Raw genomic sequence first — 27,321 nt, 5'->3', positions numbered from 1 at the left:
AAGAATTGTGTGCATATTTAACATAAACTGACTTCCTCTGTGATCGTACCTGCCACGACGGAGCACCCAGAACACCATGTCAGAACAATAAATAGGGAAGTGGGAGTGACAGACAGGTGTGTATTGTGGAAGCGCTGATCGTGGCTCCATAATTAAGCCCACCTCAGGCTTTTGACTGACAGGATCTTAACAGTTCCCTGGAGCAGGTTTGATGTAGGGTGGCCAGGTGCCCGGTTTTTGACCGGAAAGTGATCGAAAAGGGGACCTGACAGTGTCCGGCCACATCTCCTGACCGGACACCCAAAGTCGGGTCACTGCGGGTTGGGGAGGCACCAGGTCATCACCTGCATCAGCCACTGCTCAGCTGGGGCCACCTCCTACCCGCATTGGGCACCTGCAGCTCCCAGCCCTGGCTTCACAGGCAAGTCCCTCCCAACCCAGGATGGGGACACGGAGGGGGACAGCAGCAAGCGATGGGAAGAAAAGAGGGGGAAGGCGTGTGAATGGGTGGGGCAGGACCTCGGGGGAAGAGACAGGGTGGGGCAGGGCCTCGGGGGAAGGTGTTCAACAAGGAGTAATAAAATGGAAATGAATCAGAGTAAGCTGGTTTTTTGTATACATGGTTTATGTATAAATGAGTATTTTTGCTTGGTTGCCTCTTTTAGCCTTTACAGTCGGGAGAGGAGTTTGAACCTAGACAAAAAAGTACCACAACTTTTTTTGTTCGGTTTGAATTTTTCACGTTTGGGAGGATCAATTTAAAAAACAAAAGCCAAAACTAGAATAAAAAACATCACTACAACTAGAATAGACAATGTACATTCAATCTGGGGTCTGACAGTCTTATGGAAGCAAACAATTGACAAGGATCAACAGGATATGACATCACAATACCTTCTTACACAACATTTCTTAAATTACTAACTAGAGACACAAACTGGCTTCAACAACTTAAGTTCCAACTTCTTTCTCTCCACGTCTACCATGGAGCATACCCATCTGGAACTCTGCACAGCCCACGTCTAGTGGCTAAACAATATCAATACAAGTATATATCAATACGTTTATCAATGTAGACCAGAGGTTCTCAAATTGGGAGGCGGGTCCCCCAAGGGTGGGGCAGAGAATGTATTCAGAGGGGTGCGGGAGGGTGAGAAGAAAAAAAACCTTACTGTGCACATTTTACCCACAGCAATAAATAACTAGCAACACATCAAGTGCTCAGATGGCGCTGCGCATTTTGATGGATTTTGGTGAAGCCTGCATCGCATTATACAAAGTCGTTGCCATCTGCACGTGAATCTGTTTGCTGCAAGGCGGTGTGCACACTTAATTGTAAGCATTGACCACCATCACAGTTTTGGTTTTGCTCTTATGACAATGGGTCGTTGGCTCTGTTTGAATCAAGACCTTATTGCTTTGAATATCCAGTGAGGGTTGCGTGTTGATTTTTTAAAAATTGGCATATGTACTCGTGTGGCGGGGAGGAGGGACATAAACTATGACAGGCACAAAGAAGGGGGTGTGATCAAATAAGTTTGAGAATCACTGATGTAGACAGGCAGAAGACGGTTCTCACTTAATACAGTCTCCACCACCCATTTACTACAGTTACTGATTCCACCAAAGGAACCCAAACATATCATTAATGTTATAAGAAGTTCCTTAAATAAAACAAACAAAAAAACCTCACACACACAACCTGGTTCATCTCAAGAACACACAAATCTGCATGAGTTGACCCCACCAAAAATGCTCTACTTACCAGTTGATTTCATTGTAGTCATTGTGAACTTCCCACCAGAAATAAAACCAGACCAGCGTCAGGAAGAAAGTGAAGGTGAGGATTAAGAACCAGAGTCGCTCCCACTGTGGAGGCAAAGGAAATTAACATTAGCAGGGACCTACACTGCAAGGATTCCAACGCTCAGAACTGATAAAGTCTCATGCTTTGTCTACTCATAGGTTTTTTTTCATAGATATTTAGGTCAGAAGGGACCATTATGATCATCTAGTCTGACCTCCTGCACAACGCAGGCCACAGAATCTCACCCACCCATTCCTGCGAAAAACCTCTCACCTATGTCTGAGCTATTGAAGTCCTCAAATCGTGGTTTAAAGACTTCAAGGAGCAGAGAATCCTCCAGCAAGTGACCCATGCCCCATGCTACAGAGGAAGGTGAAAAAACTCCAGGGCCTCTTCCAATCTGCCCTGGAGGAAAATTCCTTCCCGACCCCAAATATGGCGATCAGCTAAACCCTGAGCATATGGGCAAGATTCACCAGCCAGATACTACAGAAAATTCTTTCCTGTGTAACTCAGATCCCACCCCATCTAATATCCCATCACAGGCCATTGGGCCTATTTACCATGAATATTTAATTACCAAAACCATGTTATCCCATCATACCATCTCCTCCATAAACTTATCGAGTTTAATCTTAAAGCCAGATAGATCTTTTGCCCTCACTGCTTCCCTTGGAAGGCTATTCCAAAACTTCAGTCCTCTGATGGTTAGAAACCTTCGTCTAATTTCAAGTTTAAACTTCCCGGTGGCCAGTTTATATCCATTTGTTCTTGTGTCCACATTCGTACTGAGCTTAAATAATTCCTCTCCCTCTCCGGCATTTATCCCTCTGATATATTTATAGAGAGCAATCATATCTCCCCTCAACCTTCTTTTAGTTAGGCTAAACAAGCCAAGCTCCTTGAGTCTCCTTTCATAAGACAAGTTTTCCATTCCTCGGATCATCCTAGTAGCCCTTCTCTGTACCTGATCCAGTTTGAATTCATCCTTCTTAAACAAGGGAGACCAGAACTGCACACAATATTCCAGGTGAGGTCTCACCAGTGCCTTGTATAGCGGTACTAAAACCTCCTTATCCCTACTGGAAATACCTCTCCTGATGCATCCAAGATTGCATTAGCTTTTTTTACAGCCATATCACATTGGCAACTCATAGTCATCCTATGATCAACCAATACTCCAAGGTCCTTCTCCTCCTAATTAAATTGGTAGAAAGGCAGATTTAGTTCCCTAGTGTGGATGCAAGCAACTGTGCTCATATAAACACCTTTATTCTGATATAGCTAGTCTTGGTAAATTTACATGTCTATGCCAGTATAAATACCTTTAGCCTGGCATAAATACTTCCACTTGTGAGAAATTAGCTTTTCTACTGATTTAGTTAAATCAGTGCAAGAATTCTCTGTAGACAAGGTCTAGTTTGAGTTCTTTTTTTATGCCTAAAGAATGAATCCCCTCAGCTCTGCAGCAGTGTTTGCAATGAATGAAAATCTAACCTCTGCTGGCTGAAATACTTCACACATGCTCACTCTGATACTGAGAAAGAGGAATGGCCTTGTGGCTAAAGTAAAGGTCTCTGATTCAAAGAGACCTGGGTTCTAATCCCAGATTTGCCACAGGCTTCCTGTATGGGCAAGACATTATTATTCTGGGACGCAATTTCCCCATATGTAAGATGGGGATAATACTTATCTCTCAGGTGCTTGAGAGTCTTTATTCACTACGGTTGTCAAGTGCTTTGTGGTCCTTCCATTGGAAATACTATATAATCTCAAAGTATCTTTACCAGGTGGGCTTCCCCTTCTCACAAGGTCAAGGCAACTGTTGTGAATTCTACTCCTGTTGGTGCCGTGTATGTAGTTAGCCAATTACTGTTGTGTCTACATGATGCCATGCACCATGTCATGGATGCTCAAAGAAGAGCTCTACCTCAATGCTACAGTATGTCTGTAGGCCAGGGGTAATCTATTTTTTTTGTCAAAGTCCAAATTTCTTGGTATAGGTTCTAGAGAAAATGGTATAGGTATAGCTTCAAGGTCTAGGTTCTAGAAAAAATACAAAAAAACAACAACATTGATAATAATAAGTAAATAAAAAGATTTTTGCAGTCCTTTCAAAAGCATCTTGCAGTCCAGATTTGGCCCCCGATCTACCCATTGACTACCCCTGCTGTAGGCCTTTCCATGTCCAAAGCACTCAGATACAGGTGTGTGTCAATCCAAAGTTCCCACTGGCATCACTTGTTTTTCCATCCTTATATAGAGTATTTTGCAAAATACTCTAGTGGAGAGAAATAGGCAACATTTGACTCAGACGACAATATTCAGTTTCGGGTATTATCTTAAAACCAGCTACTTGGTGTTCCATTCCAATAGACCAGAACGTCCCAAAGACTTGCATTTAGGGAACAGCATTTGGAGAAAGCTGTTCTGTCCCTAACTAATATCATTTCTGTGTGTTCCCCACTGGTTACAGCATTTGGAGAAAGCTGTTCTGTCCCTAACTAATATCATTTCTGTGTGTTCCCCACAGCGTTAACAGTTCTGCAGGCACAGATGATTTTGCTTCAAATGCCTTTCAGTCAACTTGAAAAAAAAACTGACGTAAATTAACAAAGGAGAACATTCAAATTAGTCCTCTCCCTCCAGAAATAACAAGACAGGGTACCAAAATTTATGAGCAGACTCTACTACTATAATTTCTTTCTAAACTCTGAGCACACTATTAACCGGTTTTCAAAATATGCTTTTCACCTGTGAACTATGACTTTGCTTTTTTAATTACAGCAAACAATGTAACCACCACAAATAACTGAGTATGCATTTTGGTATCACATAAGATTCTTCCACTTATTTCTCCTTTTTATCTTAAAGGTTAGTCACTTACGTAACAGTATTTTCATTATAATTCATCATGCATAAGCCTGGATTCTAATTTGGTGACATAGCTTTTTGCTTTATGCTCCACAGCACAAAATGGTGCAGAAAGTACAAGGGCTGGAATAATTTAATCACCCCCCTTTGCTTGCAATAATGTTTTCCACTAGACATCTCTGGTTCTTGATACAGAGGTAAAGCTTGGATCCTCAAGAAAGCCTAAGGGAGTTGGGTGCTAAATCAATATCAATGGCATTTGGGTGCTTAATTCCCCTAGACCCCTTTCAAAATCCTAATGTTTGACATGTCTAAAATTATCAGCATCAGGGTAAAGACAGAGTGATGCTGAGGGCTTTTCAGGTGCAACTTCTACAAACATTAATTGCAATTAAAGTCACGTGGCTAAATTGCTGTGCTGAGAGCTTATACACCATTGCCCGCCCACACATCCAGCCTTGCTATGTGTGGACTGAACACAGGTGGTGCATTCTAAAGCACATAGCATCCAACAGAAATCTGCACAATTTGGCTTCACAAGGGTAAAACCTGAGGCTGACGTGAACCCTCAGGAAGAGAAAAGTGATAAAGTTTAGCCAGCATGCTACAGCCTCATTGAAATCAATTGATAGTTTTCCCACTGGCTTTGATAAAGCCAGGATTTCATGCTGAATATATAAATGAGACCTTGCATTTGCCATGCACGTCCGCTCCTACTTACTGCCTTTCTGCACACACCGCATGTATCAAAGCAACAATTAAAACCAATGTGAGAAGGAAACGTTTCCACGGTAAGATGTCGCATGATAAACCACCTTGGTATTGAAGAGCCAAGACCAGATCTGCCGAGCCAAGCTGGGGTGGGGGAATGGGAGTGGGGGAGGAGAAAAGGGGTTGTTTTCTTGGATGAAGACAAACGAGATTGAATTAGTTAAGAATGAGATATTCTGTTCCACGGCTCAGGGGGGTTGTCACTACGTTTAGAGAGGCACGGACTGCTTTTAGCACAGGGAAATGGGAGTTGGGAGCTCCCAACTCTGCCACTGATTCAAATCATTCCCTGGGCAAGTTCCCTAACTTCCCCCTGCCTCAGTTTCCATAAAATGAGCTCAGTAATTCCCTCTTTCATGGAAGTGGGTTTGGGATTCTCAAATGACCAGCACTAGAGCGGCGTAAATTAACACAATGCACCCGACTTCTACTTTCCTTACCACCAAAATTCATTTGTGCCCAAGAGGGTGTTTGTGACTATTTTGCAGACACCGGATTTTCCCTGCCTCCCCTATCACAGGGGTTCTCAATCTTTTTCCCTGAACCTCCCACCCCCAACACGCTATAAAAACTCCATACCCCACCTGGGCCACAACAACAGTGCTTGTGCATATAAAAGCCAGGGCCAGCATTAGCGGGTAGCAAGCAGGGCAATTGCCCAGGGCCTCATGCCATGGGGGCTCCACAAAGCTAAGTTGCTTGGGCTTCGGCTTCAGCCCCAGGTGGCGGGGCTCAAGCTTTCTGTCCTGGGCCCCAGTGAATCAAATGCCCAGCCCTGCTTGGCAGACCTTCTGAAACCTGCTTGCGGCCCCCAGGGGGCCCTGGACCCCTGGTTGAGAACTGCTGCCCTATCAAACCCACCTCCTCTTCATTTTAAGAGGTGACTTGTACTCAGAAAAACCTCACTAGTCTTCAACACAAGAATGGCCATACTGGGTCAGACCAAAGGTCCATCTAGCCCAGTATCCTGTCTTCCGACAGTGGCCAAGGTGACCCAGAGGGAATGAACAGAGCAGGTAATCATCAAGTGATCCATCCCGTCGCCCATTACCAGCTTCTGGCAAACATATATGACCATTGATGGACCTATCATCCATTAACTTACCTAGTTCTTTTTTAAACGCTGTTATGGTCTTGGCCTTCACAGCATCCTCTGGCAAAGAGTTCCACGGACTGTATGTTCCTTTTGTTTGCTTAAACCCGCTGCCTATTCATTTCGTTTGGTGACCCCCTAGTCCTTGTGTTATGAGAAGGAGTAAACAACATTTCCTTATTTACTTTCTCTACCCCAGCCACGATTTTATAGACCTCAATCATATCCTCCGTTAGTCATCTCTTTTCCAAGCTGAAAAGTCCCAGTCTTATTAACATCCATCATTTCCTTTTTTATCTAGTACTTAACAACCTACTACGCCCATCGAGTCCAGTTCACCAAATTACTGGATAGGTTTTCCAAAGCAACACATTTGCATTTATCAATATTCTACCTCCAGAAAGGGAGTTTAAAATATGCCTAAAGTGCTGAGATGCTAGTTTCTTGGGTTCCTCTGCCTCTTGGCTTGCAGGATTTGAAATGGCATTACCAGTAATAGAAACTTCCTAAACTTGTTATGAAGTAGAAATCAAGGTTACCAAAACTAACCTTATTTATCTCATACCAATACTGACATGAGGAAAGTGATCTTTAAATACGGAGATGATCACTTTGGGATAACCTTGGATTATGTTCAGGCTTAGGATGACAGCTATTTCGATAAACAAGCCAAGCTGGACATTTCAGGGCAGTTTATTTACATTGCATTTATACGTAGGTACCTTAATTTGTGTGGGGCTCTAGTGGCTATTTAGGTCCAACCCTCTGTGACAGATTGTTCTTCCTACATATATTTGCTTAGCTGACTGTTTGATATACTTTTTAACAAATTTTATGTCTGACTTGCGAGTTGTTTCAGAGGAACAGAGCTTTCTTTACAAGTCTAACAAAAAAATCATGGCATCACTGATACATGCAGAGAATGGAAATTATACTGGCCAACTTCCAGAATTTGTTTAATTTTAGCCTTAGGACTAGTACAAAAAAAGCTCATCAACTCCAACATGACTGTGACACTTTTACAATTCTAAGTTTGAATAATCACAGCTAGCACTAATATTTTACAACCGTATAAAGCAATGGTTTTCAGCCCTGACAGACCCCCAACTATTAGACTTTAAAATCACGTCATTCCGATTACTGATGTATCAACCTGTAACAACTGCATCTAGGTGTACAAAATGTAATTACAAGAACATGAACAGTACCCATTATAAATATACAGTTTAAAAGTATATGAAATGTATGTTTGTATACTCTATTAAATTTTCCAACTGACAAGTTTGTCAGCGTTGAGATTTTAGCACTGAAGTTTGGGGTTTTTAAAAAATGCTTTATTGACTCGAATGTTAAAATGCCAGGATGAAGAGACTATGCTAGCTGGTTATCAATTACCTGTGCAACTTTTAACCCTCATGTTGTCAAAACAGATGACACAGACCCACTTTGCGGAGCCTTACAGATGAAACCTGGTAGGTATTTCATGGAGGAGGAGCTGTTAGTTTGGCAACATGAACATTTTGGACACTTTATAAAAAGAGGCTGGTACATGCAGCAAGTAAATGAAGACTGGGATTTGTTTCAGATAAACATGGCTACTAGTGCTATTGTGGGAAGTCTTTCAAAGGGCATATAGAAACAGAGGTCATGAACACTTACAGTCATTAGAAATTGCAAGGCTCTTTCCCCAAGCCCATTGTCCTCACCAGATTTCAATTTGGGTGATTACATTCTGCATACCTAGCACCCCCCTCCTCTGTAGTTTCTCCCCAGTATAATATGTACTTCCAGGCTAGATTATTAAAGGCTTTATACACAAGCAGCAAGATCTTGAACTGAATCACCCAAGTTCATTCGCAATGAATGTACACTGCAGAATTCCAATAAGGGGAACAGAGAAGATAAGCACGTCCTAACACCTTGAACATTGGGAATTCTGTGGAGTGGATACAAATAATTCACATGAATGCTGTATTTGATGTGCGGTGCGCATTCTTTTAATTTGGGGGTAATCCTTTTAATAGGAGATAGTCCTTTGGTCCCACACTGCTCTAGTCACATCAGTTCCAAGTTACCAAATCCACAGGAGGTATGTGTTCTTAGATCCATTTTACCAACGGGTAAGATGAGGCTCAGAAAAGTAACTTGCCGAAGGTCATAGTGAGAGTGAGCTGGGACTAGAACTCAAGAGGCTCAACTCCCTGATCCTTACTCCAGCCCCAAGATGATCTCTTTGCTTCTAGTGACATGAGCCATGCCCATAATATGATAACCAGTTTGATTAAAGTGCAAGTTCTAAAGAGACAAATGGATAAAGCAGGTACATGCAATAGTCTCTTTGTGGAGCACACCAGCAGAGTTCACAACAGCTCAGAGGAAGATGGAAAATTGCTTGCTTGTTTAAAATAAAGAAAAATGATTTTGAGGCAAGAATACTGTAAAGGTCAAGAGCAGACTTAACATTATCAAACTAGAGAAGCACATTTCTTCTTTTTCTATATTAAATATACCACCGTACTTGCAATTTATTATCTACTCTCTAGTGCCTAATCTTAGTGGCATTTCAACAAAAAGGAATTCAAGACACTGGCTTTCAGAGTGCCTGCAGTTCTGGTCAAAAGATATCAAATCTTCGTTTCTAAAGAACTTTCCCATCTTTGAGTTGCAGTACAAACCTTTCAAAGCTGACGGCAAGCATGCAATTCCTAACGATGATCTGTACCACAGAGTGATTCTACACTTTCCACAGTATGCATCCGATGAAGTGAGCTGTAGCTCACGAAAGCTTATGCTCAAATAAATTGGTTAGTCTCTAAGGTGCCACAAGTACTCCTTTTCTTTTTGCGAATACAGACTAACACGGCTGTTACTCTGAAACCTGTAAAATAATACTGTACTTGGCACTCCTATAGCTCCTTCCATCTGTGGACCCTACATCACCTCACAATAATAAATTTATCTTCAACATCCCCTTAAGATCTGGAAGTATTCTTCGCAATTAAAAAAAAAAAAATCGGGAAACAGAGGCAAGGAGAAGTTAAATCTTGTCCATTTCTTACTGCCTAACATCCATAAGACAAGGCTTTTCATATCCATTCCCACAACTAAAACTTGCATCCAGGCTTTCATCATCTCAATTACTGTAGTGTCCTTTTCCCAGCCTTGAAAAATGCAACCTTGCTCTACTCCAGTCCATTCAGAATACCGCTGCAGAGATCATTCTCCTAGCCCATCATTTTGACTGTGTCATCCTTCTCTTTGCATCCTTCCAGCAGATGCCCCTGCTCTATCTTAACAAGTTGCTTGTCTTCACTTTCAAGGCCCTCCACAGCCTATCCCCACCATACCTGTCCTCTCCCTACTACACACTTGTTACAGTTTCAAACCAACACCTTTGTGTTTTCTCTCATGTTGCCTCCATACATTTGGAAGGTGCCCCCTGTAAATACCCACAAAACAATCTCATTATCTACCTTCAAATCCCTCCTCAGAACTCTCTTTTGTCATCATGACTACAACAACTTGTCAACACTCTCTCATCACACCAGCAGCCCACTGCCTATCACGCGGACCAGTACTGTCTCATTGTTTCCTTGTCCCCCCAATTATAGCATCTGTACCCATCTATTGTCTCTTGTCATACTTGGATTGGAAGCTCCTTGGGCAGGGACTGTCTTTCTGATCTGTCCTTGGACAGCACCTGGCACAAAGGGGTCTTATCATAGAATATCAGGGTTGGACGGGACCTCGGTAGGTCATCTAGGCCAAGCCCCTGCTCAAAGCAGGGCCAATCCCCAATTTTTGCCCCAGATCCCTAAATGGCCCCCTCAAGGATTGAACTCGCAACCCTGGGTTTAGCAGGCCAATGCATCCATGGCTAGCGCTCCTACTTGTTCTGGTAATACACATTATAAAAGTAATTAATAACTCGGCCAAACTCACACATCAAGTCAGTGGCTGAACTAGGAAGACAACCCCCAAGTCTGCACTGTAAGTTCTACTCCTCCATTTTAAAAACAGTGAGCTACGTATCATGAATTAGTTTTAATTAATTAATTAATTAGCTGAATTAGTTTTCCACCTTTGGGGGTTAGCTTTTGGTCCCTTGAAGTTTTAACCAGCCTGTTCTACTGTGACTCCATCAATACATACTTTCACATCATAGCACTAACCACCCTGCAATGCCACCAGAAGGGCTGAAGGAAAGCACTTTAATTTTCGTTTGCTCTCTCGCTTTGAAAACATTTTATATCCCAAATGCCCCTCCTCCCCCCATACTGTAAAAGCTTCCAGAATCACTGGATATGCTAAATTGTAAGCACTTCTGAGTGCTTAGATACCACAGTGACTATTTTGATTAAATCTTTCCTGTTAAATTAGAACAGATGAAATCGCTCTTCCCCTTGTAAATTATTTCCATGTACTGCATTTTGAAACGGATCTTTTCATTTTGGGTGGTTTTGCTTTTAAATCAAGAGTTTCTTATTGATCAAGAACCATTATTATTTTTTAAAATACTTTTGGACAAGGTATATTGGCCACCATTAAAATGTCAGCATTTGCCAAGAATAACCATATAGTGCCATCTGAGAAGTTCAGTTTCCCCCTTTCCTTACAATAGGAACTAACTTGGTATCTGTGTGTAGGCACCTTTACTAGAGCGTCCTCTGAGCTTTATTGGGAGTGTTACAAGGGAAAAGCCTGTGAGGGGCAATCTAGCTTTAGAGACCACAACTCCCATGGTGCCTTGGGGAAAAAGGTAGAGATGTCCTGGTGCAGGGAGAGCTGGCGGGGGACTGCATTTTGGGGAAAGGAGTGAGATTGGTGCTGTGGAGCTCTGTCCAGACCAGGCGCTGCTGCTAGGAAGCCAGAAGCTGCTGCCGAGAGCCTGCGGGGGCTTTGATCGAGCAGGGAGCCTCAGAGGCTGTTGGTGGCTTCACTGGAGTCAGAGCAGAGACTGTTGCTGTGCCTGGAGCTGACTGAGTTGGGCCTGCAGTGAAGGACGGTGAGTAACCCCCACGCTGGTTTGGGAAAGTACTTGCAAGGGAAGGGGCACAGCAGAGAGACTGAGTCTGAGGAAAGGCAGAGTGATCTTCCCACCGAACCAGGGCCCAGAGCTCCTGGCATTTGGTGGAGCCGGCTCCAGCCGTCACAGGGGTTGTGCAGCTTGTTGCCTTGGCTAGACTGATACACAGACCCAACAGAGCGCTGTCTCCAGCTGCAGGTCGTCCAGCGCGCCCACGCAGGCAAGCGTCTCGGACTCTGAAATCCAGAGGAGTGTGCACTGCGGGGGGGGGGTCCGGGGGGAAGAATATTGGCAGTGTAAATGCCAGTTACATAGGTTTCATTTATCACTGTATATAATATTTGTTAACTGATTTTATTCAACTGCCCCCTGTGGATTTAAATTAATAGCGACATGTAATCTTAGACAGTTATACCCTGGTTTTTCGTTGTTAAGTAAAAGAGTGTTAGCTCCAATGTAAACATATTGGATGTATATTATTTATAATTGGTATTTGAGTTACACCCATGCCACAGATTATATTATTATTATTATTTATTAGAATAGCTTTATTCCTGGAGGTTCCCAAGGCACACCACTGAGTGTGTACAGGTGCCAGCCAGGTGGAGGAACCGCCAATTTTAAATCCCTTGAGGAGGAAAGGGACTGCAGCAGAGGAGTGGATAGAGGATTCTCACCTGTCCAGCATCACCACTGGGATACGCAGGATCTTCTTTAATGTCAACAACTTCAGGCGCCCAGGCACACAGGTGAGTGTTGCCTATTCCAGCGTAACCCAGGGAGGAAAGGGGGGCGAGGGGGCTTTACATGTGTGACCAAGCAAATGTTGCCATTTTCACAGCAGCCATTGTAGCTGTTTTCACCAGCACAATCATCACCATCTTTATGGGTTTTTTAAAACGTGCTAAACATTGTTAGCTCCTTGACTCCTACAAAAAGAAAACCATGCATTTTGAAAAGCAATTCTTTCTACCTCTGGGGAAAAAAGAGTCCTTTTCTTAAAGTCTGTATAGTAAATTTTCCAGCGACTAGAAAGAATTTTGATTCAGCTGGATGGAGATATTCTGTAACTATCCACTTCTTACCCTAGGAAAATATCTGTAGACAGAAAACAATGCTCAAGGTCTAATTCTCTATCATTCTGGCTTTACTCTGCACTGAAAATTCTCTTGTGCTGCAATTCATAGAAAATCAGGGGAAATCATTGCTCATGTACATTAACCGCAAGATATATTTTGGATAAAGACAAAAAAAAAAAAAGCTAACAGCCACCTGACACTCATGAGTTTCACAGCGTTAATATGATTTAGCAGTACTTATCTTCAGAATTGCATTCAACCATTAACTAATTAATGCTCACAAGACCCTTGTGAAGTAAGTAGTATTATCACATTTTACAGAGGGAGAAATTGAATGATTAAGCGAGTTCCCCAAAGTCAAAGAGAGTCCATGTTATTTAGGATTAGAACTCCGATTCACCCACTCAGAGCAAACCCCTTTCTCAGGGCATTCTTAACACTACAGTATATTTGAATAGCAACAGACTGTTACTGTTACTTATACCAGTACAGCTCTCTCAAGAACGCATACGCTGAGTATAAGTTAAACATTTTAGAAACTAGCGGAGCTCTAATTGGGTTCAGCCTTCTAAATGAATAAAATGTTACACTGTGTATAATCTGCATGAATATAATTAATGCCTTGTGACATTGAGAATACCATTTAATCTGGATCCTCTTCGCCAACTACTCATGCCATGACCTTTCACCTCGAAGGGTCTATGAGTTGTTCAAGACTGATCATTCAGGATTTTAAACGTGAGTGACAAACATGCTCATTTACTGTATCATTTTGATTTATCAAATATTAACTATTTTTTTAAAAAAGAGAATAAAAACACTGGTGGTACAACTTTCTCTTGGCTAATTTTATTTTCTGACCGGTTTCCTCCTTCCCGTGTAGTTTCAGAGTTGAATAAAGTATACTTCCCCTCCCCTCCTAGAGAGGAGTGCATTCAAGTGGTGGGTGAACCCTGAAGAGCCCAAAAAGCATATTGGGATCCTCCCTACTAGAACTGGTGGTAGACTCTGAATTGAACAACACAAGTAAAGAGCTTACTTGATCAACACATTTCATCATGCCTCTGGGTTGCTAGCTGGTGGAACGAGCCCACTTCAATCACATTTGAAGAATAATTTTATCCTGCATTAGGACCGTCTCTACTCATTACATCCTCCCAGGTATAAGATTGGCATAAATAGGACAAAGTGCTTTAAACAGGAAGGGACACGTGAGCAGGGACACATGGGGAAGGATAGTTTTATAACATGACCGCAGGTTAAAACTGCTATTATGTCACATGCTGCTATTGTTTCACTAACGCGGTTTCTTCCTTGAAAGTTACGATTTTCTAACGAAGCTGTTAGCTTGAAGGGTAATGCAGGAGTGGGCATGAACAGATCCCTCCTCGGCTCCTATACAGGGCAGCCAGGCCAAGCAGACAGGCTCCACTTGTAGCCCAGCACAAATTAAACCCTCTTATTTACTTAACACACAACGGTATTTTTCACCAGGGTGCTGTTATCACTCTCAAGTGCATAACAGTGTTTTGATGAACTGTGATGAAATACACCAGTCGCAGGTTAAATTGCTCTCCTCCCCCGCACTTGGATTGCAGGCAGAAATGGCTTTTCAGAACAGAGAGAGAACAGTTTGCCTGAGGTTTAAGGGGCAATAAATTGTTATGTCAAAGCCAAATAAGCTTTGATTGAAGCCAACTGGTCTGCATCCAGTTTGTGGATGAAGCAGAACATTACAGGGCCAGAGCCTCAGCTGGTGTAAATTGGAATAGCTTCACGAACATCACTGGAGCTCCCCCAATTTACACCAGATGAGGTCTGGCCATGATCAATGGTCTAAAATTCCCTAAGTGCTACTGGAATGCTACCGTGAACCACCACCCACCCAGCTTTAAGCTAATTCTGGAGTCTGCTGCTGAGGGCACTGAGCCTGCCTGCCTTTTGAGCTAAGCCGAACAAAGCACATCAAGTTGCCATCAACCCCTGGGTCTCAGTAGCGCTCCTCCTCCTATCCCTCCACTTTCACAATGAGTTTCCGCCTCCCCCTATCCCCGCATTCCAAGACATGCTCTTCTCCAAAGCAGGTTTGCATGCTAGGTAAGCGAACAAGGGAATGAAAGATTTGGCCATGCCTGAGACTTCCCTGGTGACTCCAGAAACCGCCACACAATCCAACACTGGTGAGGCATTGGGCTGGTTTCTGATCACTCTTAGTTTTACAGTACTGTAATGTCACCACCTTCTGAGTCTGTCCTGATTTCCACAAATATGAAATTAGAGCTATAGTAAACTTGAGAGGTAAGTGGGTTTTAAGTCTGTCAATCAACCCGAATTAGTCCCAACTTGTGTAATATACACACTTCCTTCTGCCCCCTTCTCCAACATGCTCCAGATGAGACCCCCACTGACTCTACATACATATATTCCATGGGGTTACAATTCCTCTACAAAATGCTTACAGAATTGAAAATGGCATTGCATCTCCAGGGTGACACCAAAATCATTGACATTAAGGGCCATATCTTCACAATGATGTGTCACTTTTGGGCTGCCACTCACAAGATGAGGTCATGGAGGACTAGATGGTCTATTGTGATCAGACTCAGTAGTAGTTCAAGGATCAACTGCCTGTTCTAATATAATTGTGCCACCTACCTGTGGCCAGCTGGCCTTTCCGCTTTTAGCACTTTTGTTAGTTTGTAACGTGAGCACAATTCCCATTGAGGTCTGTCATAACCATACAGCTAAGGGTAGCATAAAATCCCTCCTTTACCTGTAAGGGGGTAAGAAGCTCAAATAACCTGGTTGGCTCCTGACCAAAAGGACCAATAAGGGAAGAAGATCCTTTCAAATCTGTGGGGAAGGTTTTGTTTGGGCTCTCTTTGTGTACTCTCTTGGACAGAGCGGGACCAGGGTAGGAAAAACCACCTCCTAAAACCCTACCTGAAATAAGCATCCAAGATTACAAAAATTGTAAATAACAGCAAGGAAATGCGTTAGTTTATCTTTTGTTTTAGCTTGTGAATTTTCCCTATGCTCAGAGGGAGGTTTAGTCCTGTGTTTTCTGTAACTTTGAAGTTTTGCCTAGAGGGGAATCCTCTGTGTTTTAAATCTTATTACCCTGTAAAATTACCTTCCATCCTGATTTTACAGAGTTGCTTCTTTTACTTTTTTCTGCTTTTAAGAACCTGATTGGTTTTTAGTGTCCTAAAAACCCAAGGGTCTGGTCTGTGCTCACCTTGTTTAACTATTTGGTTGGTATATTATTCTCAGGCCTCCCCAGAAAAGGGGGTGAAGGGGCTTGGGGGGACATTTTGGGGAAACAGGAACTCCAAGTTGTCCTTTTCCTGAATCTTTGTATAACTCACTTGGTGGTGGCAGCAGAACCATCCAAGGACAAGGAAGGATTTGTGCCTTGGGGAAGTTTTTAACCTAAGCTGGTAGAAATAAGCTCAGGGGGTCTTTCATGCGGGTCCCCACATCTGTACCCCAGAGTTCAGAGTGGGGAGGGAACCCTGACAAGGTCAAAGCACAACTTCGGGAGAATCAAGCTTAGTAAGTTCCATAAGAAAATGGAGGACAGTCAAAGGTTTACGCTACAAAAACGGACAGAACAAATTCTCCGAATGAAAGAAAAATGGCTGCCTTCAAAAGGCTAAAATTCAAATACATTAACACTGACACACCAAAAAAGATGAGCAAGACAAGTTGGGAACGTAATATCTTTTTCTGGACCAACTTCTGCTGGTGGAAGATATAAGCTTTCGATCTACACAGAGCTCTTCTTCAGGTCCGGGGAAAGAAGTGGGGTGTGGCTCAGAAACTTGTACCTTTCACCAACAGATTGGCACAATGAAAGATATTACCTCACCTACCTTGTCTCATATCCTGGGACCACACACTGCTACAACAACACTGTAAACAAACAAACAGAATAACAATATTATGCTGCCTTGCGACCTCAAATACATCAGAGCCCCTTTGCTCCCAGGTGCTGTGTAAACAGGGAGCAAGTTCAAAAACAGACAAGTGACTGTCCCAAACAAAATGTGAGGACAGGGTAACAGATATTCTTTTGTTAGACAAGCAATTTGCAGAATTTGTAGAGAGTAAGAGGCTTTTGAATAAACCTATAAAATAAATTTATCTAATAATACTGGTAGTTCTGGCTGGCCACCTGCCTCTAAGAGACTCTGGGCTTTTTAATTAAAATTTTAACAGTTAGAAGGTGTCTCAAAAAAAATCCATGAAATGAAAGTGTTACATGCTCTTTTAAGCAATGCACAAGAATCAACTATCAATTCATTTATTATAAACTTGCTCTTGAAGATCTTCAGAATAAAGGCAAAATCATCACACTAACATTTACAAAAGGTTAAGATGTATCAATTATTTCCACAAGTACTATGAACAAGAGGGAAAAAGAGGCATTGAAGAGACGGATATGCTGCACGAGATGTCAGATCACTACATGAAGTCCCAGCCTTGATTTTAAATTATATTTAAGGCCTATGAAACCATTCTCTCTCCTGGAGCGGGGAGCTGGGTCCAGGGATTTCCAGCACTTCCAAAATTCAGGTGGGGAAAAAAATTGGTAAAAAGTGAAGTGGCTTTTGTAAAACCTGGGAATTTTTCAGTTAAAAATCAGTAAACACTGAAAACGAAGAGCCTTAATTATATGATAAGGAGAGTCATGCCGTGTTGAGAATGGCTCCTGCTGCACTGCCAATATGCTGATCAGTTACAGATCACATTTACAATGTCAAGCACAGCACAGGAAGTATCAGTGGTAAACAGAGTATGGCAAAGTTCCAGGGTTCCGAAAGTTTCAAGGCACCTTTAACTCATTTGTCAAGGAGTCTCCAAAGTACTGATCAGACACTTTTCAAAGACTAGTGCTAAAATATAATTAAAAAGGTCTGAATAGTGAAATCTAGTAGACTACTGAATAATCTCCGAGAGAAGGGATGGAGAATGTTTTTTAACAGTTAAAGACAGGACAGTGGGACTTCTGACCCCTGGAATCTACTCTCAGCTCTGCCATGGACTCAAATAACCATGGAGAGGACTACTATGAGTTGGGCTATGTGCTACTCCAGTGAAAACAAAGGGGTTGGTTTTTGGACTAATAAGACTTATCTTTGAAACTGGTATAAACGCTTACATACCACACTGCACTGGCAAAAGGCTCATGAATGTTAAGCATTTTGAAATCTTTGGATGACGGGTTTTCTAAGAACCAGGTGTTGCTGTCTCAGGGTGACTGCACCTTTAACCCCCTTTTGTAGTCTGCTAAAAGTCTCAAGCCTCTAGCTGTTATCTCTCTGTGGGCAGGGACCAGTGTCCCACCCGCTCCTGACTGGGAGTTGAGGTTTGCAGCTCCCCTGCAATTCACTATTTCCCTCAGCAGGTCTGATTAACCACCAAGCCCCTGCGCTTTGCTTTCTCTTCCAGGGTTATGACTAGGCTTTGTCAGCAGTAACTAGTGACCACACCGCTTTTCCAAAGCAGAGTACCTTTATTTGAGGACAAAAGCAAACAGTGAAAACACAAAACAATAAAGAAGTCTAAAGGCACATTAAACATACCAGATGTCACCTATCATTCCTGGGGAGACCCTGGTAGGTACCAGTTCTTCTGACCCTTCTTTAGGGGTGGTTTTCCCCTGGCACAAAAGGTTGTCCCCATTTGAGGAATCAAAAAGAAAGCCCCTCTATCAGGTTAAACTCAGCCTTCTATTGCAGATGCCCTTTTTCTCCTTGGCCTCTGGTACCTGTCTGAGCACCCCGGGGGGGGGGGGGGAGAGCACGGTTCTTCTCTGGAGCTGTTTAGAGGCCCAGGGGCTGCAGTTATTATCCTTCCCTCACTCCATACATACACACTATTTTTAGTTTCTGAAAGAGCTGTGGTAAACCTCACTCACGCAGTAGTCTATAACCCCTTACCCACAGCGATACAATAATCCCCCAAGATACTGCATGTGATTGTAATATTTGTCACATCAAGTATTACTGTTGGTGTCATTTAATTTTAGAAGGAATGAAGTCGTCCAGAATACACAGCGGTGAACAAGTCTTCAATGGCAGTAGGAAGAGACTGGACGACAAAATAAGGGCCTGGTTGGAAGCTCACTGAAATAAAGAAAATACTCACAATGGATTTCATTGGGCTTTTCGGTATGTTTACGGCTAATTAGGAATTCCAGAAAAGTAGATAAATTGAGCGCTATTTTAATTTTGAATTCTTCTCTGCACTTAAGTTGTATTTCATATCACATCAGGGAATCACATCCTTAGAAGTGATGTGTAGCAGAGGCTACAGAAATAACCGTTGTCTCATTACAACAGAAATAAAATGAGCAAAGATTCTGCTCTCTCAAACCATTAAGAGGAAAAGGGTATTTTAAATATTTTTTTAAATCTCCATTTTACTGTAAATATTTCTTGTTTTACAAGTGGTTCTCAACCTATTTACCGTTGTGGGCCACATCCATTACTACCTGTATAGCCCTGAGGATGCCACGTGGGCCGCAGCTGTGTGCTGATTGGGCCGCAAGCAGCCCATGGGCTGAAAACAACTGGTGTTAATGATCATTGCAATCAGAACCATAACAGACTCATTTCTCCCCATTAACCCTATGCCACGCTAAACTTTGTACTGGGAGCAATCTTTCCCAAGGAGTTCATTTTCCCACCTCACTTGCTGATAGCTCTAAGCAGGCAGACCACAAGAGAACCAAATGTGTTGGTTCAGTCATTAATAAACATGCTACTGAGATAGCTAGTGTAGCTGTCTGTAATCCACAGCATTTGCTAAATTCACCGAGGTAGTGAAATCAATGATATATAGTACCAAAGTCTTCTCAACTCAAACATACTCTCAGTGCTAACATATGGCTGTGAGAGCTGGAGACCTATTAAAACGTTAGATAGAAAATTAGATGCCTTTGAAAATAAGTGCCTACGAAAGATTCTGGGCATTGGATGAACCTCAACACCACAGAGCAGATGCAAGCAGCAACCAATGGCAGTGATGGATGGAAGAGATTAATTTCTGCCCCATATGCCAACATTGGCATGAGAGGGATCATCTTTCTATAGCCAACCCAGGGCCAGAATTAATGTCTGTGATACATCAGGGCTATAGGGAAGCGTTACTTTGCAAGAGAAAACCAAAGTCTGTGATTTGGTGTGTAGTCACACAATAGGTGTGTTTGTGGGAGAAATGGGAGAGAAGTAAATGGCCTCTTTCCTGTTTTTTCCCTTTGTATTTCAGACATTTTTATGCTTTGAAACATCAGTTTTCTCACAAATGCGTAACACAATATGCACATCAAGCAATAATTTTAAAGAACCTAGGGCCTGATCCCACTTCCATGGAATTCAACAGGAATCTTTCCCTTGACCCCAACAGTAACCAGATTAGGCACCTAGTTACATTTCCAGGGTGGGATTTTCATAAATTCCCATTAGGTACCCAGCACCCCTGCCTTTCAATGGGAGTGCGGTGAATTACTCCCTTTGGTGTTTTTGAAAATCCCAACCTCAGTCTATTCGCCAGATTCACTGATGATGAGCAAGGTGAGGTAAGCGATTATAGAGGAGTCTCTACTGGTGTAATTTACATTCTATGGACCTAGCAATTAAGTGTGAGTTAAAGTAGGGAATGGTTTATTTAGAGGACTGTAGTTTACTTGGTGGTAAGTGGCTTTATCTAGACAACCAAAGGGTGTTTAAGCATTTCAAAACCTGTGCAACGCACACCACCTTCCCCCACTTCCCACCACAGTACGTCAGTTACAGCAACTCATACCCGCTCTAGAGTCGCCTCTGAATTTGGCTCTGTGCTGGACGTTTGTTCTAATTCTAAAAACCACGTAATCCAAAAAAAGACATTTAAATCATTTCAAACGTTATGATATATGAAACATGGAAAGTTGCAGAATCTATTCTCTGAAAACCGACGCTCCCCGGATCAGTATTCACTAGAATTATGGCAGTGCTCTGAGGCACCTATGAAGACCAGAACCCCATTGTTCGAGGCCACGTACTGAGAAACTGAGGCACAGAACTTTCTCCAATTCCACTCATCATACTACACTGCCCCCAAGAATTTACAATTTAACCAGACAAGACAGACAAAAGTCAAGAGGGGAAAGAGGCAGAGAGAGGAAGGGACTTGCCTAAGCTCACCCAACGGGTGAATGGCAGAGCTGGGAACAGAACCTGAGTCTGATTTCCAATCTAGTGCCCTGCCCACTGGACCAGCCTGCCTCTTCAGCTCACTACTGTGATCTGCCTTTACTGGATTCTACTTTAGGGTTAGGTTCTGTTGACCTTACTCATATGAGCAATCCCAGTTCAGTCATCTGTGCATCACAGGTCTCACCCACGCTACGGAAAATTTCAATATTTCTCACTGTCAATTCAGCTCCATTGTTGTTAGCAACACTGGGAGCCCTAATGTAAATGGACAGCTGTATTTGGAACCCCATGTTAGGTATCTGTGCTCTGAGCGGGTCTACTCAACACAGTCACTGAGAACTCCAGCAGCAGTTCTAGCCTGTGCTAGAGCTCCTGGTGGTGTTAACACAAGGATGGGAAATTTCTCCAAAGTTTTTACGTAGACAAGCCCTGAATGTGCATTCTTAGTACCTCCAAGGCCCGTAGGCGCCGCCCCCTCAGCTCCTATTGGTCATGGTTCCTGGCCAATGAGAGCTGTGGAGCTGGCACTAGGAGCGGAGGCAGCGCACGGACACTCCCTGGATGCCCACGTGCCGTGTGGCTGCAGGAACCTGGTGGCCACTTCTGGGAGTCGCATAGAGCTAGGGCAGGCAGGGAGCCTGTCTTAGCCCCGGGCCCCTGCTGCACCGCCGACCAGACTTTTAACAGCCCAGTCGGCAGTGCTGTCTGGAGCCACCAGGGTCACTTTTCGACCAGGCGTTCGGTCAAAAAGGGACCTTGGCAGCTCCGGTTGGCACTGCTGACCGGGCCGTTAAAAGTCTGGTCGGCATTTAAACTAGGCCCTTAAATCTGAGCCATTTTAATGCTCAATGTACAGCCCTCAAACTTGTATGCAATACTAACCAAAATAACCATGTGATCTGTTGTAATACTCATCTTCCACACCCAGTATTTATCATCCTCCCGTCATGTCAGGTCTTAATTTAGGGCACAGTCCTTATTTGGGCAAAACTCCCAGGGACATTAGAGGTAGGATCAGGCCCTCAGATCATAATATGTTCAGGACAAGGAATGTGCCTTTCATTTTCTGTAACATACCATGCATATGTATAGCTCCACATAAATAAATGTACGGATTTTTTTAACAACACTGACATGGGCCCAGATCCTGCATTAGTGTCTAAAATGGCTAACAGACAAACAAAGGTGATAGTTATGTATCTCAACTTCAAGTCTAAATGCCTGGATTCAAGCCTGGACACAACCTTTAGCCAAATATGTCCTCAGAGAACATAAGGTCATTTCATCATTTAAATTCACTCCTGGATACACCAGAGCTTCTTCAAGAAAGTCTTAACTATAACATTTTCCATTACATTTCCATGAACTAATTTCCTGAAGATTTTTGTCACTATTAGCTAATATCCTCCTAGCTTTGGCTATTTTTGCCTCCTAAAGAAAAAAAATTGAAGGTAAAATTTTATGTATCAGGCTTAAGTAACTGGACTTCTCTCAAACTAACAAAATAAGGCCTGCTCCAAATGAATCATTGAATGAGAGCACCGTTTTATCCAATGTGTGTCCAAAGAAACCATGAATCCAGGATAAAACAAAAAATAATCAAGTGAAATATATAAACTGATGTATTTGATTAATATATTTCATTATTCTTAGACTGAATATTTAAATTTGTATGCAATGTAAAAGTATAATATAAACATAATTGTCATATTATACGGAATCACAGTCCTTAAACAGAAGGTGCTTATTACACAGAACAACCGCACACTACCGATAAGCAAATAAGCTTCCACACAGGACAAGTTCCAGCTTAATCCCTCTTTTTTTTTTAACCACCAGGGACTCCACCCTCTCTTGAACTCCATACAGCACTCAAACACAGAACAGCTGAACATCATACTGCAAGGAAAAACATGCCATTACAATCATAATAAAATAAATTTACTTTGCACTCCAAGTGACTTGAATCCAATAATCTTAAAACACCTTATAAATGAGAAGTCTATATTGACTGCTAGCTGGGGAATCTCTGCTAAGCCTTACCTGCATTGGGAACAGAATTCAGGAGCCCTCGGCCCCACTTCTGCATTCTTAACACTAGAAGGCAAAGGTTTGTTTCAGACTGACACCCACATGTTGAATTTGAACTCTAAACAGACAATCATGGATAGAATTGGTTCCACTATGGTTGTCTAACATACTGGTTAGCGTATGTAGTTATTGTCTACTAACCTGTCAAAATGTAAAGGAGTACTTGTGGCACCTTAGAGACTAACCAATTTATTTGAGCATGAGCTTTCAAGAGCTACAGCTCACTTCATCGGATGCATACTGTGGAAACTGCAGAAGACATTATTATATACACAGACACCATGAAACAATACCTCCTCCCACCCCACTCTCCTGCTGGTAATAGCTTATCTAAAGTGATCATCAAGATGGGCCATTTCCAGCACAAATCCAGGTTTTCTCACCCTCTGCCCCCCCCCCCCCCGCCACACACACACAAACTCACTCTCCTGCTGGTAATAGCCCATCCAAAGTGACCACTCTCTTCACAATGTGTATGACAATCAAGGTGGGCCATTTCCTGCACAAATCCAGCTTCTCTCACCCCCTCACCCCACTCCAAAAACCACACACACAAACTCACTCTCCTGCTGGTAATAGCCTATCCAAAGTGACCACTCTCCTTACAACGTGCATGAAAATCAAGGTGGGCCATTTCCAGCACAAATACAGGTTCTCTCACCCCCCCCCCCTTTTTTTCTTTTTCCCAAAAAACACACACACACACAAACTCACTCTCCTGCTGGCAATAGCTCATCCAAACTGACCACTCTCCCCACAATGTGCATGACAATCAAGGTGGGCCATTTCCAGCATAAATCCAAGTTTAACCAGAACGTCCGGGGGGGAGGGATGGGGGGGGTAGGAAAAAACAAGGGGAAATAGGCTACCTTGCAGAATGACTTAGCCACTCCCAGTCTCTATTTAAGCCTAAATTAATAGTATCCAATTTGCAAATGAATTCCAATTCAGTGATCCCACTGAGAGTTACCAAAAGCAACTACAGCATTTGCTCAAGAAACTTCCTGAAAAAGCACAAGATCAAATCCGCACAGACACACCCCTGGAACCCCGACCTGGGATATTCTATCTACTACCCAAGATCCATAAATCTGGAAATCCTGGGCGCCCCATCATCTCAGGCATTGGCACCTGACAGCAGGATTGTCTGACTATGCAGACTCCCTCCTCAGGCCCTACGCTACCAGCACTCCCAGCTACCTTCGAGACACCACTGACTTCCTGAGGAAACTACAATCCATTGGTGATCTTCCTGATAACACCACCCTGGCCACTATGGATGTAGAAGCCCTCTACACCAACATTCCACACAAAGATGGACTACAAGTCGTCAAGAACACTATCCCCGATAATGTCACGGCTAACCTGGTGGCTGAACTTTGTGACTTTGTCCTTACCCATAACTATTTTACATTTGGGGACAATGTATACCTTCAGATCAGCGGCACTGCTATGGGTACCCGCATGGCCCCACAGTATGCCAACATTTTTATGGCTGACTTAGAACAACGCTTCCTCAGCTCACGTCCCCTAACGCCCCTACTCTACTTGCGCTATATTGATGACATCTTCATCATCTGGACCCATGGAAAAGAAGCCCTTGAGGAATTCCACCATGATTTCAACAATTTCCATCCCACCATCAACCTCAGCCTGGTCCAGTCCACACAAGAGATCCACGTCCTGGACACTACAGTGTTAATAAACAATGGTCACATAAACACCATCCTATACCGGAAACCTACTGACTGCTATTTCTACCTACATGCCTCCAGCTTTCACCCTGACCACACCACACGATCCATCGTCTACAGCCAAGCTCTGCGATACAACCGCATTTGCTCCAACCCCTCAGACAGAGACAAACACCTACAAGATCTCTATCAAGCATTCTTACAACTACAATACCCACCTGCGGAAGTGAAGAAACAGATTGATAGAGCCAGAAGAGTTCCCAGAAGTCACCTACTACAGGACAGGCCTAATAAAGAAAATAACAGAACGCCACTAGCTGTCACCTTCAGCCTCCAACTAAAACCCCTCCAACGCATTATTAAGGATCTACAACCTATCCTGAAGGATGACCCAACACTCTCACAAATCTTGGGAGACAGGCCAGCCCTTGCCTACAGACAGCCCCCCAACCTGAAGCAAATACTCACCAGCAACCACATACCACACAACAGAATCACTAACCCAGGAACCTATCCTTGCAACAAAGCCCGTTGCCAACTGTGCCCACATATCTATTCCGGGGACACCATCACAGGGCCTAATAACATTAGCCACACTATCAGAGGCTCGTTCACCTGCACATCCACCAATGTGATATATGCCATCATGTGCCAGCAATGCCCCTCTGCCATGTACATTGGTCAAACTGGACAGTCTCTACGTAAAAGAATAAATGGACACAAATCAGATGTCAAGAATTATAACATTCATAAACCAGTCGGAGAACACTTCAATCTCTCTGGTCACGCAATCAGAGACATGAAGGTCGCTATCTTACAACAAAAAAACTTCAAATCCAGACTCCAGCGAGAAACTGTTGAATTGGAATTCATTTGCAAATTGGATACTATTAATTTAGGCTTAAATAGAGACTGGGAGTGGCTAAGTCATTATGCAAGGTAGCCTATTTCCCCTTGTTTTTTCCTACCCCCCCCCCCAGACGTTCTGGTTAAACTTGGATTTATGCTTGAAATGGCCCACCTTGATTGTCATGCACATTGTGGGGAGAGTGGTCAGTTTGGATGAGCTATTGCCAGCAGGAGAGTGAGTTTGTGTGTGTGTGTGTGTGTGTTTGTTTTTTGGGAAAAAAAAAGGGGGGGGGGTGAGAAAACCTGTATTTGTGCTGGAAATGGCCCACCTTGATTTTCATGCACGTTGTAAGGAGAGTGGTCACTTTGGATAGGCTATTACCAGCAGGAGAGTGAGTTTGTGTGTGTGGTTTTTGGAGTGGGGTGAGGGGGTGAGAGAAGCTGGATTTGTGCAGGAAATGGCCCACCTTGATTATCATACACATTGTGAAGAGAGTGGTCACTTTGGATGGGCTATTACCAGCAGGAGAGTGAGTTTGTGTGTGTGGAGGTGGGGGGGGGTGGGGGGCGGAGGGTGAGAAAACCTGGATTTGTGTTGGAAATGGCCCAACTTGATGATCACTTTAGATAAGCTATTACCAGCAGGAGAGTGGGGAGGGAGGAGGTATTGTTCCATGGTGTCTGTGTATATAATAATGTCTTCTGCAGTTTCCACAGTATGCATCCGATGAAGTGAGCTGTAGCTCTTGAAAGCTCATGCTCAAATAAATTGGTTAGTCTCTAAGGTGCCACAAGTACTCCTTTTCTTTTTGCGAATACAGACTAACACAGCTGTTACTCTGAAACCTGTCAAAATGTCTGATTGCTCCACTGAATTTATAAGCTTTAAGACAACTAACTGCTAGTGGAGATTGTTGATTAACAACGTCATTTTCTCCCCCTGCCATTTCTCCCCTTCCACCTCCTTCATCCTCAATTTCCTTCACCCCTATTCAGTATTTCCAAGTTGGTAAGAGTTACTATTTTCATGTGCTACCTTAAAAAGTATAAAGCAATCCTGGTGGAAAAGAACACAGCTCTATCAAAAAGAGGTAACACTCCACAGCACTGAATTGAATCTGCAGCTGGTCTGTTTCAGGAGAGAATATGAAGAAATCACATTCATTGGATGATGCATCTAAAACATGAGGAGGAAGAAGGAATACCTGGCATGCTGGCTGCTGAGGACATTATTGCTAACTGAGCATATTTTAAAAACCCATTCCAGTCCTATCATATTTTACTGCCATAAAAATCCAACTAATAGCTCTCAGCACACTTTGTTATTGATGAACATGAATGAGGTCTATGAGCTGTGACATGCCCCATTTATAATCCAATTTAGCAGGTCAAAGCGAAAGCAGAGAACACGGTATTGAAATAAACATTTTTCTCCTGCTGTGGCTGCTCTAATGCAACTGTAGATCACTGGGTGCAACAAAAAACTCAAAGCTAGTCTCTAAAAATTATGTTGTTGTCACCCCATTTAAAACTTGATGGCACGTTGTTGCCAAATCTTGCCTGAAAGGTATGTTCAGGATTTACTGACTGGCGTTTTGAAAAGCAAACCATTCCATAAGAGGAAGGAGTTTCGCATTCATTCAGCTCTGCTTAGCAGGGAAGGCACCAAACTTGTCCTTGACACACATACTTAACTTTGATTAGCCACACTGGGAGTTTATTCTCCACTAGACATGCATAGATTCCTCGCTAGTTATTGTTTTCTCTCTCTCTCTCTCATTATAAGTATCTAAATTTAGCCCAGCAACTATTGTAATTATTGTTCATACTGTT

At 42.9% G+C, this 27,321-nt stretch overlaps 1 protein-coding gene across 6 annotated transcripts in view; it reads right to left on the bottom strand.

Moving 5' to 3' along the window:
* Nucleotides 1-27,321, bottom strand: part of GDPD5 (glycerophosphodiester phosphodiesterase domain containing 5) — a 335,621-nt gene that overhangs the window by 100,202 nt on the left and 208,098 nt on the right. For all 6 annotated transcript variants that reach the window (XM_037882114.2, XM_037882015.2, XM_043527653.1 and 3 more), the window contains one exon: nt 1,766-1,869. In XM_037882114.2, the coding sequence (XP_037738042.1) occupies nt 1,766-1,869 (104 nt within the window). The remainder of the gene's footprint in view (nt 1-1,765; nt 1,870-27,321) is intronic.

The sequence above is a fragment of the Chelonia mydas genome, chromosome 1 (genome assembly GCF_015237465.2).
Source record: "Chelonia mydas isolate rCheMyd1 chromosome 1, rCheMyd1.pri.v2, whole genome shotgun sequence".
Taxonomy (NCBI): domain Eukaryota; kingdom Metazoa; phylum Chordata; order Testudines; family Cheloniidae; genus Chelonia; species Chelonia mydas.
This window is presented reverse-complemented; position numbering and strand designations above follow the sequence as displayed.